Here is a 14,626-nt window from a genome sequence, read left to right as displayed (position 1 = left end):
TTCCCAAATTTGGTGAAGGAAATAAGTTTATAGATCCAAGAAACTCAGCAAACCCAACCAGGATAAACTTAAAGAAAACCATGCCCATATATATCATAACTGAACTGCTGAAAACCAAAGATAAAATCTTGAAAGCAACCAGAGACAATTACACATTACACACAGGGGAACAATTTAAATGACTACAGATCTCTCATCAGAAACAATGGAGGCCAGAAGAAAGTAAAACAACATTTTTAAAGTACTGAAACAAAGATACTGTCCAAACAAAGACACTATCCAGCAAACATTTCCTTCAGGGATGAAGGTAAAATAAAGATGAAGGAAAACTAAGAATTCTTCACTATTAGATCTGCTCTAAAAGAAATACTAAAACAAGTTCTTTAGGTTGAATGAAAATGTTAACAGGAAAATTGAGAATTTCAGGAATGAAGAAAGACCAACAGAAATGGTAAATATCTGAGTAAATATAATAGATTATTTTTAACCTCTTAAATTCTTTAAAATAGATATGACTTAAAAATTATGACATTATCCGATGGAGTTTTCAATGTACCTAGATGTAATACCTATGACACTATAATGTAAAGTGGAGAGGTCGTAAAGTTCCTATATTTAACTTGAAGTGGTGAAATACTCACTTTAAGTAGACCATGAAAAGTTGCTTTTTGTAATCCCAAAAGCAACCTCTAAAAAACTACACAAAGAGATATAAAAACAAACAAAAAAAAAAAAAAAAAAAAAAAAAAAAAAAAAAAAAAAAAAAAAAAAAAAAAAAAGCCAATATATTAAAAACATAGAGTACTTAGAAACATAAATCTAATTAAAAATAAATTCCACTTTTAAAGGAGAAATGCTCGAGTCCTCAGCTCTAATTCAAAAAACAGAGGAGTTATTATTTTTAATATACCAGTGACCTGCCCACTTCCCCCAACCTGAGCCAAAAGACACAATTACCTGTGAAGTTCTGTGCTTTGAGGTGCAGATCGTAGAGTTTGTGGATATAGCGTATATACATCTCTTCCTTGTTCAGTTCAGTCTTATAGAAGTTCTATAAAAAAGAGTACAAGCATGGATAATTCCTCAACAATTAGGTTGTCAAGTATCTGCCTTTTACTCTGCTTGAAGTTTGATATCTTGAACCAAGAGAACAGATGAATTTTTCTGTATAAATGTCTTTAAAAAATTAAGTAAGGAGACCCAGTGACATATTTTTAACTCAGCACTGTCTGTATTAAACATTATTTATCATTTATTGAATAGGCCGGTAATTCCTGGGGGGATGTTATTACCACTGATTCACATTTCATTTGTTACTTTCTGTTGTTTTTTGTTAGTTTAACTGCCAGTGGACAATCAGCCTATTCAACTAAAAATATTAAAAATATGTAAGAGATTAACCTGTTTATTAAATTTGATCATGGATAGTCAAAGGATAATTTCTTTAATTTTAAACTTAATTTAAAGGTTTCCAGTTTATGACTACAACATAAAGGGATTAATAAGAGATTTTATTTCAAATTACTGTTACAGGGCCATGCTTATTGAAAATATTTGGTTTATTAAAAAAAGGTATCCGGATCTTATTAAACTTCTCTAAACTGTTTTAACATTTGTCACCAAAAACTCAACTCTGACCTACCTGGACATATTACATTGCCATTTTAAAGGTACACTTTATAGGCATCCACATACACTCCTTTACCACATCAGACAGTACATTAGTCCTCACTGAACTTAGTAAACATACGAGCAAAAGTGTAAGAAGCTGGAGTCCAGCAAAAGCATGATGCTGTGAGACTCTACATAAGGCAATTTTAGAAAGCAGATCATTGTTCATTTTGAAATCCCTGCTAAAGCCATCTGAACTGCTATCATTACTACTGCTGTTGTTATTTATTTTATTTTATTTTTTTGCTGTTGTTATTTTGACAGATGCTACTTGGTGTGTAGAAGAAGGGAACATGAATAGTGATGGGGGGATAAATCTGCTGACTTGAAGCAGTGACAGGCTTTTCTAGGGGGGGAAAGTCCAGGAATTCTAAACGTTTTTGAATTTGATTAGCTAGAGAGGTGCTTTGGTAATGGACCAAACTAGCCAATGTGGCTGCTTAAATTGTACTTGGACTCAAAGCCTGAGGAACTTCTGTCAATGTACTTTCTGGCCACTACCTAACAGGTGTCCATTCTTCAGTATGAGGACTCTTCTAACCTTGAGACACTGACATTTAGTTGAACACATCATAAAAAAATATTTTTTCCAATTTATACCATTATCCTTCCCCTTTTCGTCTTGTGCCTTGTAGATCTTGGCATTCTTTAAAAAGCTAAGTAAACAATGCTCTTCATATCTCTACTATAACCAAAATCATTTTAATTAGCAAGAATTGTTGTACCATAAACATAAATTTAACAACCTCATAGCAGGCTTTTATGTTATTAAAGGATAATTTGTTCTAATAGCTCTCTGGTAAGAAGCGTATTTCTTTGGGAACCAAATAAGTGATCACTCTGTAAATGAACAGTTCTTGAAAAAAAAGAAAAGCTCTCTCCAGTCAGCAGATGAGAATCTTTCACATGTGTCTGGCAAAATTAGTGACACAAAGAACAAAACAATAATTACATTTCCTTGTATTAGTCATGTCAAAGATCACCCATTTTTACCAGCCTAATACTACAGTTTAACTCTGATCTTGTAAAGAAAGCCAGAGCTCTCCTGGAGACAATCTGGAATTGATCTTTCCAAAAAGTTAAGAAAAATCTCTAGGAGGGAGGGAGTGGTTAAAAAGAACCATATTGCAGCTAGAAATCAAAAACTTTCCATATGGAGTAGAAGCTAAAAAGATTAGCTTCAAAGTTATATATTTTGTCCTTTAATAATAAGTAGTCGGGTGCTGGCTGAAATTAGAACAGCTTTCAAAGCGTTAGCATTTTCTATACGGATATTCTTTTTTAAAAAAATGTTTATTTATTTTTGGCTGCGTTGGTTCTTTGTTGCTGCGCGTGGGCTTTCTCCAGTTGCGGCGAGCGGGGGCTACTCTTTGTTGCGGTGCTCAGGCTTCTCATTGCGGTGGCTTCTCTTGTTGCGGAGCACAGGCTCTAGGGCGCGTGGGCTTCAGTAGTTGTGGCACACGGGCTCAGTAGTTGTGGCTCGCGGGCTCTAGAGCGCAGGCTCAATAGTTGTGGTGCATGGACTTGTGATGCATGCTCCATGGCATGTGGGATCTTCCAGGACCAGGGCTCAAACCCATGTCCCCTGCATTGGCTGATGGACTCTTAACCCCTGCGCCACCAGGGAAGTCTGATAAGGACTATTCTTGGTCAGTGCAAAACTAGCAAGATAAATTCATTGTCTCAGGTGGATACTGACGGGGCCACTGATTTTATTTATTAAGTCTCTGGCTTATTCCTACTGGGAAACTAGAATAAACACATTTAGGTGGAAGTATTCATTCTTTCATCCGAGGAAATGACCTCTCCTGTTATACCGGTTGAGGAAATGAACCTAGGGTCTACATTTATTTGTGTACCTCTAAACAGAGGACGCTGTGAAAGGAGATGGAGACAATGGAAGACGATTCCTTTGGAAAAAGGTAAAGGCTTTCCTTTGAGGCTATTTATGAGACTTTGTGTTTGGAGTTGGGGTAGAGTCAAGATTAAGGAGATAAACTGAGAAAACCTGAAGCTGACAGAGCACTTGGCTTTTCTCCCCAGATACTGATGTACAAGCAGGGACGTGGAAGGAGATCAGGCTGAGGACCTTGACCCTGGTGAAAGGCCCGCAAAAAGCTGGGAAAGCACAGAAAGGAAATTTAAAAGTGGAAATGACTGTGCTCAAGGTTAGAAATAAGTGCTAAGAGGAGAGATAATGGGTTGACCCAGTGAGCTTGGCCTGATGGCCTGCAGGTTACTATTGGGTCTGACGATAAGAATTACGGAAGAAACTGCATAACAAGAAGTAGCCTGATAGAGGATGATCAGGTCTTACTATTTTTAGCAACTGATATTGGAGGTGGAGGTGTAACAATTAAATGCAAAAATGAAGAGGAAGTGGTAGGCGTGGTAAAAAAGGATAAAGTCATATACTCAGAGATGTAGTACAGTGAGAAAACAAATTAGTGAAACAGATTAAAAAGACGGTCATAAGAAAGCAAAAAATCCTGAGCTCTGAAGAGGGGCTGTGAGGGGAATAAACAAAACAAAACAAAAAAACCTGAAATCGATGAGCTAAGACAGGACAGAATCAGAATGGGGGACAAAACAAATTTTAAGGTGCAGACAAATAGAGAAAAAAGGGCATGTGAGAGACTCATGGATCAGAGTAAGAGTTAGAATTCTGTCTGTGCAAGTACTTAGAATAGATGGTGAGGTTTCATCTATTCTGCAAAACAAGAAAAACAAACCATGATATTCACTAATTTAGAACCAAAGCAGTCACAACGCATTCCTGTATTTTAAATCTGATTAAGGTAAATTATCAAAAGCATCAATTTATACTATATTAAAATTTGAAAAAGGAATGTGAATGTATAATCCTTCTTTTGCTCTGTAGTGAGAATACCATTCTATTTGATAATTAGTTATGAGACATTTCAGTACAAATTTTGTGTTCCTAGAACTGTTCTGTTGTAGCCTATTATCCTTACCCAATATTTATTTTTATTCTCAAAAACGTCTTGTTTGGGTGAGAAATTATGTGGTCATCCTAGTTATAATCCACAACTTAACAACAGCGGTATTATGGATTTAATTTGCAAAGAAGCTAGAGAGTGAAAATTCATGTGCTAAATAGGAAACTGTCATTTGTTCAGAAAAGAACATTAATATTTATTAAAACCTAGAATACATATAAGAAGGGCAGAAAGAAACTGTCTACACAAAAGTGAAAAGACTTTTCTCCAGGGACATCATGCTTTTCCCTAGGAGAGCAACAAAAGACTCCAGGGCAGAGGAGCGATGCAACAGGAGAAGCCTGGCGTCACTCTGGGATTTTACAGTGGGACCATTCTGCAGTGTTCGAAGCTCAGAATTTTCTGGCATTTAATTCAACCTGAAGCAAAAACATATCGAAACTCTTTTAAGAAACACCCAGATAAAGACACATGGTGGCTGATAAACAAAACAGTATTTCTGTGAAAAAGCAAACGTTAGGATATAAGGAGGAAAAGGGAAATTGTTTACGAACCAGGAGGCTCACGGTGCAGCCAATCTTTTTGCCATCTACCTCGCCCATTTTCATGCAGTCCCTAAAAACAAAAAGCAAGAGTCAGAACACAGAACTTCCTTCCTAGGGGTGAACACAGTTTGTTCTTTTAGGAAGAAAAAATAAAAAAGGATCTGTCAGAGACTAGAGGCAATTTGCAAGCTGCTGTTCAGATGAGGCTCGGCAGAATAGAGGCAGTGCCCCAGGAAGCGTGAGCTTGGGAGAGGCTGGGGAGGGGGGCGGTCAGACCCTGCTGAGCACCAGCGTCGCTGAGAATTTCACTGCCAGGTGGACTGTGCTCCCTCTCAATAGACGGGGGCTCCAGGAAGGGGAGGAGTGAAGGTGTGTTATTACACACCTCTTACTTGGGGTGAGAAGGATCTGCTAAGCCTGGCCATCAGCAGTGAGAATGAAGCGTTTATTCTTAAAACACCATGCGTTTAAGTGGGATGAACTGCTTCAACAGTTTAGATCATTTCCAAATCAAAAAATGACTCTGAAAGCTAACGGTGTGAGTTTCATCCCCCCTCTCCTTTTCTAAGAAAGCAGCATGGTTGTACAATTGTTGGTTTCACTGTCATCACCCTAAGATGAATGGATCTACTGGTTCTAACGGGTGAGTCTAAACACCAAGAAAAAAGATTTCTTTAATAACAGGACTGTCTCAATTCACTGAGACTTTAAAAGAACTGTCAAAACCCATACAACAAAACATAAAAAAGGAAAAGCAAAGAAAAAACTCTGAACCAGCTAGTTAGAGGTCTGTTATTTTACTGCTCAAGGTTCCACGGTCTGATTATCAATTCTTTGAGTGATTAACCCAAGGGCAATGTCGACTGTATTCTAACTCTCAGACTTTCTCAGGGGAGCGCGGCATATCTGGAAAACCGGGAGGGCGGGGGGTGGGCTCGGCTTACCTGTAATCTAACAACCTCTCCATTAGACGAGTTACAGTGGCGATTAATGAAACACCACTCTCCCTCCATGTTTCCCGCTCAATTTTCTTTAGTAGACTGGAAAAGAAAGAACCCAGGGCATTTTCAACATTTATTTTTATCAGTCACCATGACAACCATTTTACTTTCATCAATACCTTAAATGCCTTAGCAACCACTGCAACATCTCACAAGTAGCACAATTTGCAAACAATGTCTTACCTAGGATAGGGACCAAATAGTGGAATTCTAATCCAGGAAGCATTGACAAAGCAAATTGATTTTCATTATCCAAGTCATCAAATACGAACACATGCATATAAAACATATTTTCAAAATATGCAAGCACCTCACAGCTCAAAGACATTGTTTCCTAGCTTCTCTCTTCCACTAACAGAGGCTTGCACCTCACCACACCAAACCACACTGCGAAAAGCGAAAACAGGAGTGCCTCTAAGTTTACTTTTAAGTAAGATCTTGCTTTATACACATAAAAATGTTTTCCTACCTCTCAGTGGAATGCATCTTCATCCAAGCAATTTTACTGCAATGCAACTGCTACAGGAAAATCCTTGTACAGACGGTATGACGTTTTGCGTTTTTTCCTTTCACTTAACATTTGCCCACTCAATACATATTGTACTATCTGTGCACTCACTCAACAGTTTCATTCATTTTGTCATTCATCACAGAGGATTTTCTATGTGGTTGTTACAGCAGATTGATGACAAGTACCGAACCACATCTCTCCTCCTACATTTTCCCTAATCTTAAGCACCTTGGAGCAGAGGCACTGCTATGTAAACACAAAACAATAACAATCATAATAATTAGGCTCTGTTTTACTTTGACCCCCACCTCTCGGCAAATTAACCATATACTTGGCAAAAACCTTTACGACTGAACTTTCCCCAAAAGAAAAAAGTAAGAACATAGGCATGACAATATGAGGATACTTTGCCCTCCTAAATTTAATGATCATTATTTCTAAAATGTTGTTCCCCTTTCATCTTGGTTTCAGGAATAACATAGAGAGAAACCATTTCGTACAAGTACCATCTCAGCCTATCCTATACTGTGCTTTGTAGAAAAAAAGCTATTTTGTCAAAGCTGTTTTTTTTTGCTCTGTGGCTACGTTCTCTCTCAATCTTCCTTCCCACTCCCCACTGCTTCTTCTTGCTATTACCATTCCAGTGCCCAGCCCTCCGTCTTATCTCCTCATCTGGTGTCTATGCATCCCTGATCATTTGTTTTTCTGGTTTATTCTGAACTGTTTCCTAGATTAAGGAGGGGAAGAGGGGAAGAAATAGCACATGAGGGATGGAACTCACCCTGACTAATCCCCCAGGGAAAGGTCCCCTAGTTTGTTCTAAATGTATTTTCTTTTAAAAAGCCTCTGAGAAGCACCTGTTTCAAGCTTAAACGCCAAACTGGTATTGAACCAAGTACTCAAATGAAAATCTGCCTGCCAAAGCAATGCAGGATGATGGAGAAATCTTCCCAAGTGACAGCCCACACCTCATATACTTTAGAGGCTGAAAAACAAAGAACTCAAGTTAGGTAATAATTCTAAAAATATATAGAGACTTCTTTTACAGGCATGAGTTTCATTAATTTGCACAGCCTCTGGCTGCAGGAAGAAATCTGAGCTACAGAATCCTCTTGTAAAAAGAGGCACAGCTCTGCACAGCCTGTTCCCTTGACTAACGCAAGACCCAAATATCAGGACCAAGCCTAGAACCCAGTTCATCTGCTTTCTCGGCCAGGCTAGTTCTTTCTGTGGGGAAGCTTGCCCTCCCAGCTTACCTGATACACACTGATAAGGAGAAGCTATCAGACAAGAAGAGAAGAGTCTCTCTAGATAACCTGGGTGACACTGATCTACAATTTGGTATATTTCTATTTGGTCTATAATCATGCTGATGTGCCCATGGTGAGTACACAGGGAACTCATCTAATCACAGTGCAAGGTGATTTCTTCTTTTCTTTTTTTGAGGCACTAAAATGATGAATGGTTGCTACATGAACTAATGCACTAGACTTTACATACATGTCAAAAGATCATTAACTATGCATCATTCTTTTCTAATGTTTTTAAACCATTTTTAAAAACGGCAGTATAGTTGATTTACAATATTGTGTTAGTCTTAGGTGTACAGCAAAGTGATTCAGTTATATATATACATATATATGTATTCATTCTCAGATTATTTTTCATTATTGGTTATTACAAGACATTGAATATAGTTCCCTGTGCTATATAGTAGGTCCTTGTTTCTATTTCATATACAGAAGTATGTGTATTAGGATAAATTAGGATAAACTCCTAATTTATCTCCCCCCCCCTACTCCAAGGTGATTTCTTATTGCTAATTGATAGGCAATGGGACTCCATAACATTGAAGAGCAGGATAAGCCACGGTCCTGCAGGATGACACACTGCCCAACAGGCTTTTACTCTGTGAAGGAATATGAAGGGTGTAGAATTTGACCCTCAGTCTACCTCTCTCTGTATCCTAACAGGATTGTGTGGAGGCCAACACTTCTATGAAACACCTGTGTCTGTGCACACTTCTTAATCCAAAGAGTTAGATACCTAAGTATGTGCTACATGGCTAATCCTCTGTCTGCAAACTATAATTAAATGTGTGATCACTAAACAAAGATCTATGAAATGATTTGGAGTCTTACTGAATTATTTAGAGCAACACACGATAGAGCACAGTAAAGGACTGAGGTGGAGGTTACCTCTTCCAGAAAGCCCCTTTAGAACCCCCGAGGCTACTGGTACCCCACTGTGTTCTCCTACAGCACAGTCACTGCTGCATCTCCAGCCTTAGAAGAGCACCTAGCACAGGAAGATGCTCAACAAATGAAGCTGAATGAGTGAATGAAGTGGATCCAGGGAAGCAGAATTTCATTCTGATACCTTATTCTGAATATCACATGGATGGCAATGACCCACAATTTCAGCATTATCAAATCCTGACCCCTATTTATTCCAAAAAGATGTAGCGTGGGTAAATGCAGATAATGTGAGGGTCAGCGAAAGATGAGTTCTTAGGAAGGAAGTTACTATATAAATTTACAGTCTCATTCTAAGGAGGTTACTTTGGCAAGTACATACTACATTTTCAGTACATACTACATACATAGTACATACTACATACATAGTACATACTACATTTTCAGGAAGCAGTGAGCTCCTTTCAGCTTCTGAACAAATTTTAAGAAGTTTTAGACATGAAATACAGAGAGCAAACGAGAATCTGTACCATAGTGGCATGTGTTCCTAATTCATAATGTGTGCAGTGACTCACTGTGATTATACTAATTCATTGTGATTTCTATTGCCAGAAAAGCATTTTATTGTTTCCTGAAATATAGTTGGATTTTCACTTTCTTTTCTGAGCCCAGGTAGTAATGAAAGAAAAATATTTATAGTAATATTTCTAGTAATATGTTAAAAATCAACAAAAGAATAAAAATCTCCATGGAATGAATCAGGCACCTTAAAATAGTCCTAATTATAGAGGCTTAATATTGTAATTATTGGTTTGATTTTAACGTCAAGGTACATCTTCTATTTCAAAGCCATATTTACACACAAGCAATCCAAACTGCATGCTATCAGGCCTTTATTAAAGTTGATAAGAGGCACTATGGAGCTATGTGAGTGTTTATTAATCTTGTGAATTTATCATAAATAATTAATCACAAATCTCAAGAGATTCATTTTACTGAGTGTTTTCTCATTTTAGTTCTTTGTTCAAACCAAGGACTAGTAACTGAACTGAGAGTGGTTTTCAAAAGCAATTTATTATATTGGATGAGGTTTTAATCAGAATTCTTGCTAAACTCCAGCTGTCACGAAAGACAGATGCTTTGTACACTAGAATGAACGAGGGCTTGGTGAATGATTATTAAAAGTTCCAGTTTAATTACAGTATCAGAGGAAAATGGCGTTGTTCAGGACTCAGTACAAAGAATGTATTTTATCATCCACCACTACCACAAGAAATCTGTGTACCCCTTCTTGGCTTTTCCTTTCAATATAATTTTCTTAAAAGCTTCAAGAATGATTTTGAATCAGGCAAGTTGAAATCTATCAGTCACTAGTAATACTTTTCAAACCTATATATTAATGTATCCACTGCCCTAAACTTACGATCATAAAACGAATTACAGAATTTTGTGTTTGGCTATCAGTACTAAAGCATTAATATTTAGTTTTAGGTGATACTTGGGTGTAAATATAAGTAAAAGCGTATTTTGTGATAGAAAAATGTATTGCTAAATTGTTTTTGCACTTATGAAAGAACCGCAAACATTTCCCAAGCACAAAGAACTGGTTCTTCCTTCAAAAAGAAACACTTCATAAGTATAAGAGGTTTGAAAATGACTAAGATCCATAGAAAGCTGTAGAGGAAACGAGTGCTAGAATTAAAATCCTAAAGCACTAGAACCTTCTATGTATCCTCTCTGGCCATTTCACACAGTGGATGAATACTTGGTATAAGCACTTCATCTCATGATAGTGATCACATTCTTTCCTTAGTAAGATAACCTCAAAGTCTCCTTACAATATTATTTCTCTATCCTCCATACAAATCCTAATCACAGAATTTACTAAAAACGACTTGCTTCTGTGATATTCTAATAAGAAACATTTAGGAAGAAATTAATAATGCTGAATGAGCGGTAAGTATCGATGAATTAAATCAATTGTTGAAGAACAGATGCAAACTGGGTTAATTTTCCCAACAGCAAAGCAACCAAGGATATCTCGTTTCGGAAAGCGCTGTGTACAAATACTACAATCACACCACTATCGTGTCTTCTCCTCTCCCACTCGTGACCCTATTTAAAATCATTATCTTGCAGCCCCAGTGTAAAAATTACTAGGCATGAGAAGAGTGGAATTTGTTATATGACGCTTGCAACCTGCCCTAATCAGAGATTAATACAAGGAGGTATGTCTAATTCTCAACATAACAAGATCCATTCGCCAGTTAAGCAATTCTCCTTTATTTCACACTCCACAAAGACAAAGCACTCCTGTGAGACCCGAGCTGTCTTTGTAGCTCTCAGCTGCTTAGCACTGACACCAAATCCCCGGAACAGAATCCACTTGAGATAAACATGTTACTCACATACTGTTGAAGAGCTCACGGTATGTTTCATCACCTTTGCCTTCTGACATCAGGCTGTCCAGTTTGTCAATGAGCTTGGCTTCCACCTGAAACAGACCCAAATGTTACTCTCCTTCCTCCCTTTCACAAGTAGGATTTTCTAGGCATATCGAAACATATTTATTTCTGCACAGGAAAAAGCCATAGTAAATTTTGTGAAAGCGACATTATCAGCTGTGGTTAACAGGAGACACCCCCTTGGAATTCTAGGGGGCCAATTTAGATGCAGGCACATACTTCAAACTCCCGGTAGGGTAGCATGTGCTGTCGCCAAAGACTTCTATTTGTTGATTCAAACACAAATGCCTGCAGCCCAGCTTAAATGTTTGAATTCTTTATTTAGGAGCTGTAAAAGCTGGCAAGTCTCATTTTTTTTTTTAAAATCATGATATATATAAGAACATCAGCAAACTACCATATCCACAAACATTCATTTAAATCTTTGATGTGTTTTGTATCTATTTTCTTTCTCAAAACAGCTCGAGGTCGCACTAAATCTTTGCTAAAGTTGAGAATCTGTCCTAACCATGTACAGATGGTAGATCCATAGACATATTCTAAGTCAGCAATAGGCAGCGTGAGAGAGAAAGGACATATTTCCTGAAAACTGTAGTCAAAACATTTATATTTTCAAGAACATAAATCCTTTAGGACTTCAGTATCAGGAAGGCAGAAATAAATATCCCTCATCTGTCGGAGGCAACAGAGGAGACAGAAAATGAAGAATCTCTGCCTGGCCAGAGAGAGTTAAACAACTAGGGGTAGGGAGGGATATTTGACTTTGGCAAGGGACTAAACACAATTTCCCTTTGAATCAAATTTCAATAAGGGGATAAAGAGAAAAGGGAAGAAAAGTGGGTCTTCCCCAATACAATTTTTAAACAGCCTTTCATTCATGTACTAGCTTTCTTGAAAGTAAATGTAGAGATTGATACAGATGAAATGCCATGCTTTTGGCAACAGGAGGGTCCTATGTATGCATTCAGCTTGCTTGTACAGTTGACAATCATTTCTAAGACTTGAGAAGGCCTTCATCTGGAGAAGCAAGAAAGATCCTTCACACAGGAGAGTGCAATGACTGTGTGAAGAGATAGTAGGTCTGCTGTCTCCAATAGGAGTGACTTGGCATGGCAAAAGCAGTTGATTTCTGCTATGAGAACTGGTTTTGGAATAAGAACGTCTGTCTTTCCAAAACTGGAGCAGAGCTATTAGATCTTATGTCAAAGAGAAATGTTAGGCTCATCTCCTCAGAATTTCCTTTACAACAATTTCTACTGCTTTTCCCTTTAAATTAATTCTCAATGCTTCAAGCAAAGAGCAATAAAACATACTGTGCATCAAATGTTCAAAGCTAAGCCATTCACCAAATACAGTGGGCAGACAACTGAGAGGTCAATGATTTTAAGAATCATTAACCTTCTGATTCCTCCGTGTTGTGTCTAGCTGGGAGCAAATAAAGTCTCTGCCAGTTCTTAAACACAGACCTAGGAAATCACAGGATTTTTTAGCTGAAAGGGAATGAAATTTTTTTTAGGGCTTCTCGGAGACCCAGTGAAACACACCACCAGAGAGGTGTCCGAGGCTACGCAGCTTGGGAGTAGGCAGCCCAGGCTGAAATCTGGTTCGGTGCTCATTCCGCAACTCAGAGTTGAATGCAGTGGCTCAGAGATGCTCAAAGAGAACTGAAACTCTTCCAGCTGCTCCGAGGAGCACATCCGCCTACCTGTTTAAAATTGCCACTTCGCCTCTGCTCCCAGTCCATCATATCGTGAAAAATAGGAATCATGACATTCCGGAGATCTGGCTGGGGTATCAAGGTCACTTCCAGGAAGGGGCCAATCAGGGCAGGGATGAAATGAAGCTTGTGTTCTCCTAAATTGAATACAATATTTATGTTTCAGTATATTTAGTTTGAATAAGATTTCAGAAAATTAGTATTATAGTTTGTTTAAAACTGTCGTCATGAGAATACATTCAATTACAGTTGTCTCCTCAAGCAAGAAAATATTCCCCTAAAGAGATATATAAACAGTAAATTTCCATCTGTTAATATTTCTTCATTATTTTTAATTAAAAAACTAGGGATTTACCCTTTTCACAGTTTAAAAAAGCCATAAGATACAATTAATCATTACATAAATCATTGGGAATTGGTTATGTATACTATTGTACATTCACACATTAAAATTCTTATGCAATCATTAAAAATGAGGTTGAAGAATAACACAAGTGAAGTTTTTCAATATAATTAACTGAAAAAGCAAGGTACTATACAGTATACACAGGTACATCTTTCATTTAAAATGAAAATATATATAAGAGTCTAGAAGATTATATCCCCTAATACTAACCAGTGGTTATCTCTGGGTGATGATATTACTGGTGATTTTTATATATGAAAAAGGTGGTTCCTATCTGTATTATATAATTTTCTTGCTTTTTTATATAATAAACATACAGCCTAAATAAACATTTAAACGTTGGTGCAAACAAAAAATAAACAATTTTCTGAAAAGACTACAATGTGGTAACAGTGAGCTCAAAATGGTGTTTAGCAAGTGCTCCAAGGTATGGTATCGATAATTCAGAGGAAAGGAAGGTGGAGGGTGGGCTGGACGTAGATGATTTTGTCTAGCATATGAGTGTTGAGTTCAGTCCATTATCCTAGTCATCCATGTTAAATCTCAGAGTTTCTATTTTTTTTTTTTGCGGTACGCGGGCCTCTCACTGTTGTGGCCTCTCCCGTTGCAGAGCACAGGCTCCGGACACGCAGGCTCAGTGGCCATGGCTCACGGGCCTAGCTCTCCGCGGCGTGTGGGATCTTCCCAGACCAGGGCAGGAACCTGTGTTCCCTGCATCGGCAGGCGGACTCTCAACCACTGCGCCACCAGGGAAGCCCCGGATCTTTGTTTTTAATCTTTCCTGAGTCTGGCATTCCTTGACCTCTCTAACAAAGAACATCATTAGCATGCACTTATTTTATTTACCACTATTTCACTGAGTATTGTTGAATCTCCTTTTAAAAAGTGTTTTCCATTTATAGACATTTTACAATGTGATTTTCTTCTTTTAAAAATTTTTTACTATGAAAAATCTCAAATGTACACAAAATTACAAAGATTAGTAAAATCAATCCCCACATAACCATCATCTAGCTTCAATAATTATCAAATTTTTTTTGCTAATCTTGTTTCACCTATCAACCCAACTATTTTTTTCCCTGGGAAATTTTAAACCAAGTCAGAGACATCATAACATTCTACTTGTACAAACATCAGTAAGCATCTTTAACAGGT

At 37.6% G+C, this 14,626-nt stretch overlaps 1 protein-coding gene across 1 annotated transcript in view; it reads right to left on the bottom strand.

Annotated features, from left to right (window-relative positions):
• DOCK4 (dedicator of cytokinesis 4) overlaps positions 1 to 14,626 on the bottom strand; it is a 474,863-nt gene that overhangs the window by 48,438 nt on the left and 411,799 nt on the right. The window contains exons 31-35 of the mRNA XM_024757836.1: positions 13,054 to 13,202; positions 11,292 to 11,377; positions 6,121 to 6,216; positions 5,186 to 5,246; positions 958 to 1,051 (exon numbers count right to left, since the gene is read on the bottom strand). Coding sequence (XP_024613604.1) covers positions 958 to 1,051; positions 5,186 to 5,246; positions 6,121 to 6,216; positions 11,292 to 11,377; positions 13,054 to 13,202 — 486 coding nt within the window. The remainder of the gene's footprint in view (positions 1 to 957; positions 1,052 to 5,185; positions 5,247 to 6,120; positions 6,217 to 11,291; positions 11,378 to 13,053; positions 13,203 to 14,626) is intronic.

Source organism: Neophocaena asiaeorientalis, unplaced genomic scaffold (assembly GCF_003031525.2).
Source record: "Neophocaena asiaeorientalis asiaeorientalis breed wild unplaced genomic scaffold, Neophocaena_asiaeorientalis_V1.1 scaffold116, whole genome shotgun sequence".
Taxonomy (NCBI): Eukaryota; Metazoa; Chordata; class Mammalia; order Artiodactyla; family Phocoenidae; genus Neophocaena; species Neophocaena asiaeorientalis.
The sequence above is the reverse complement of the archived record's forward strand: the minus strand, read 5'-3'. Positions and strand labels throughout refer to the sequence as shown.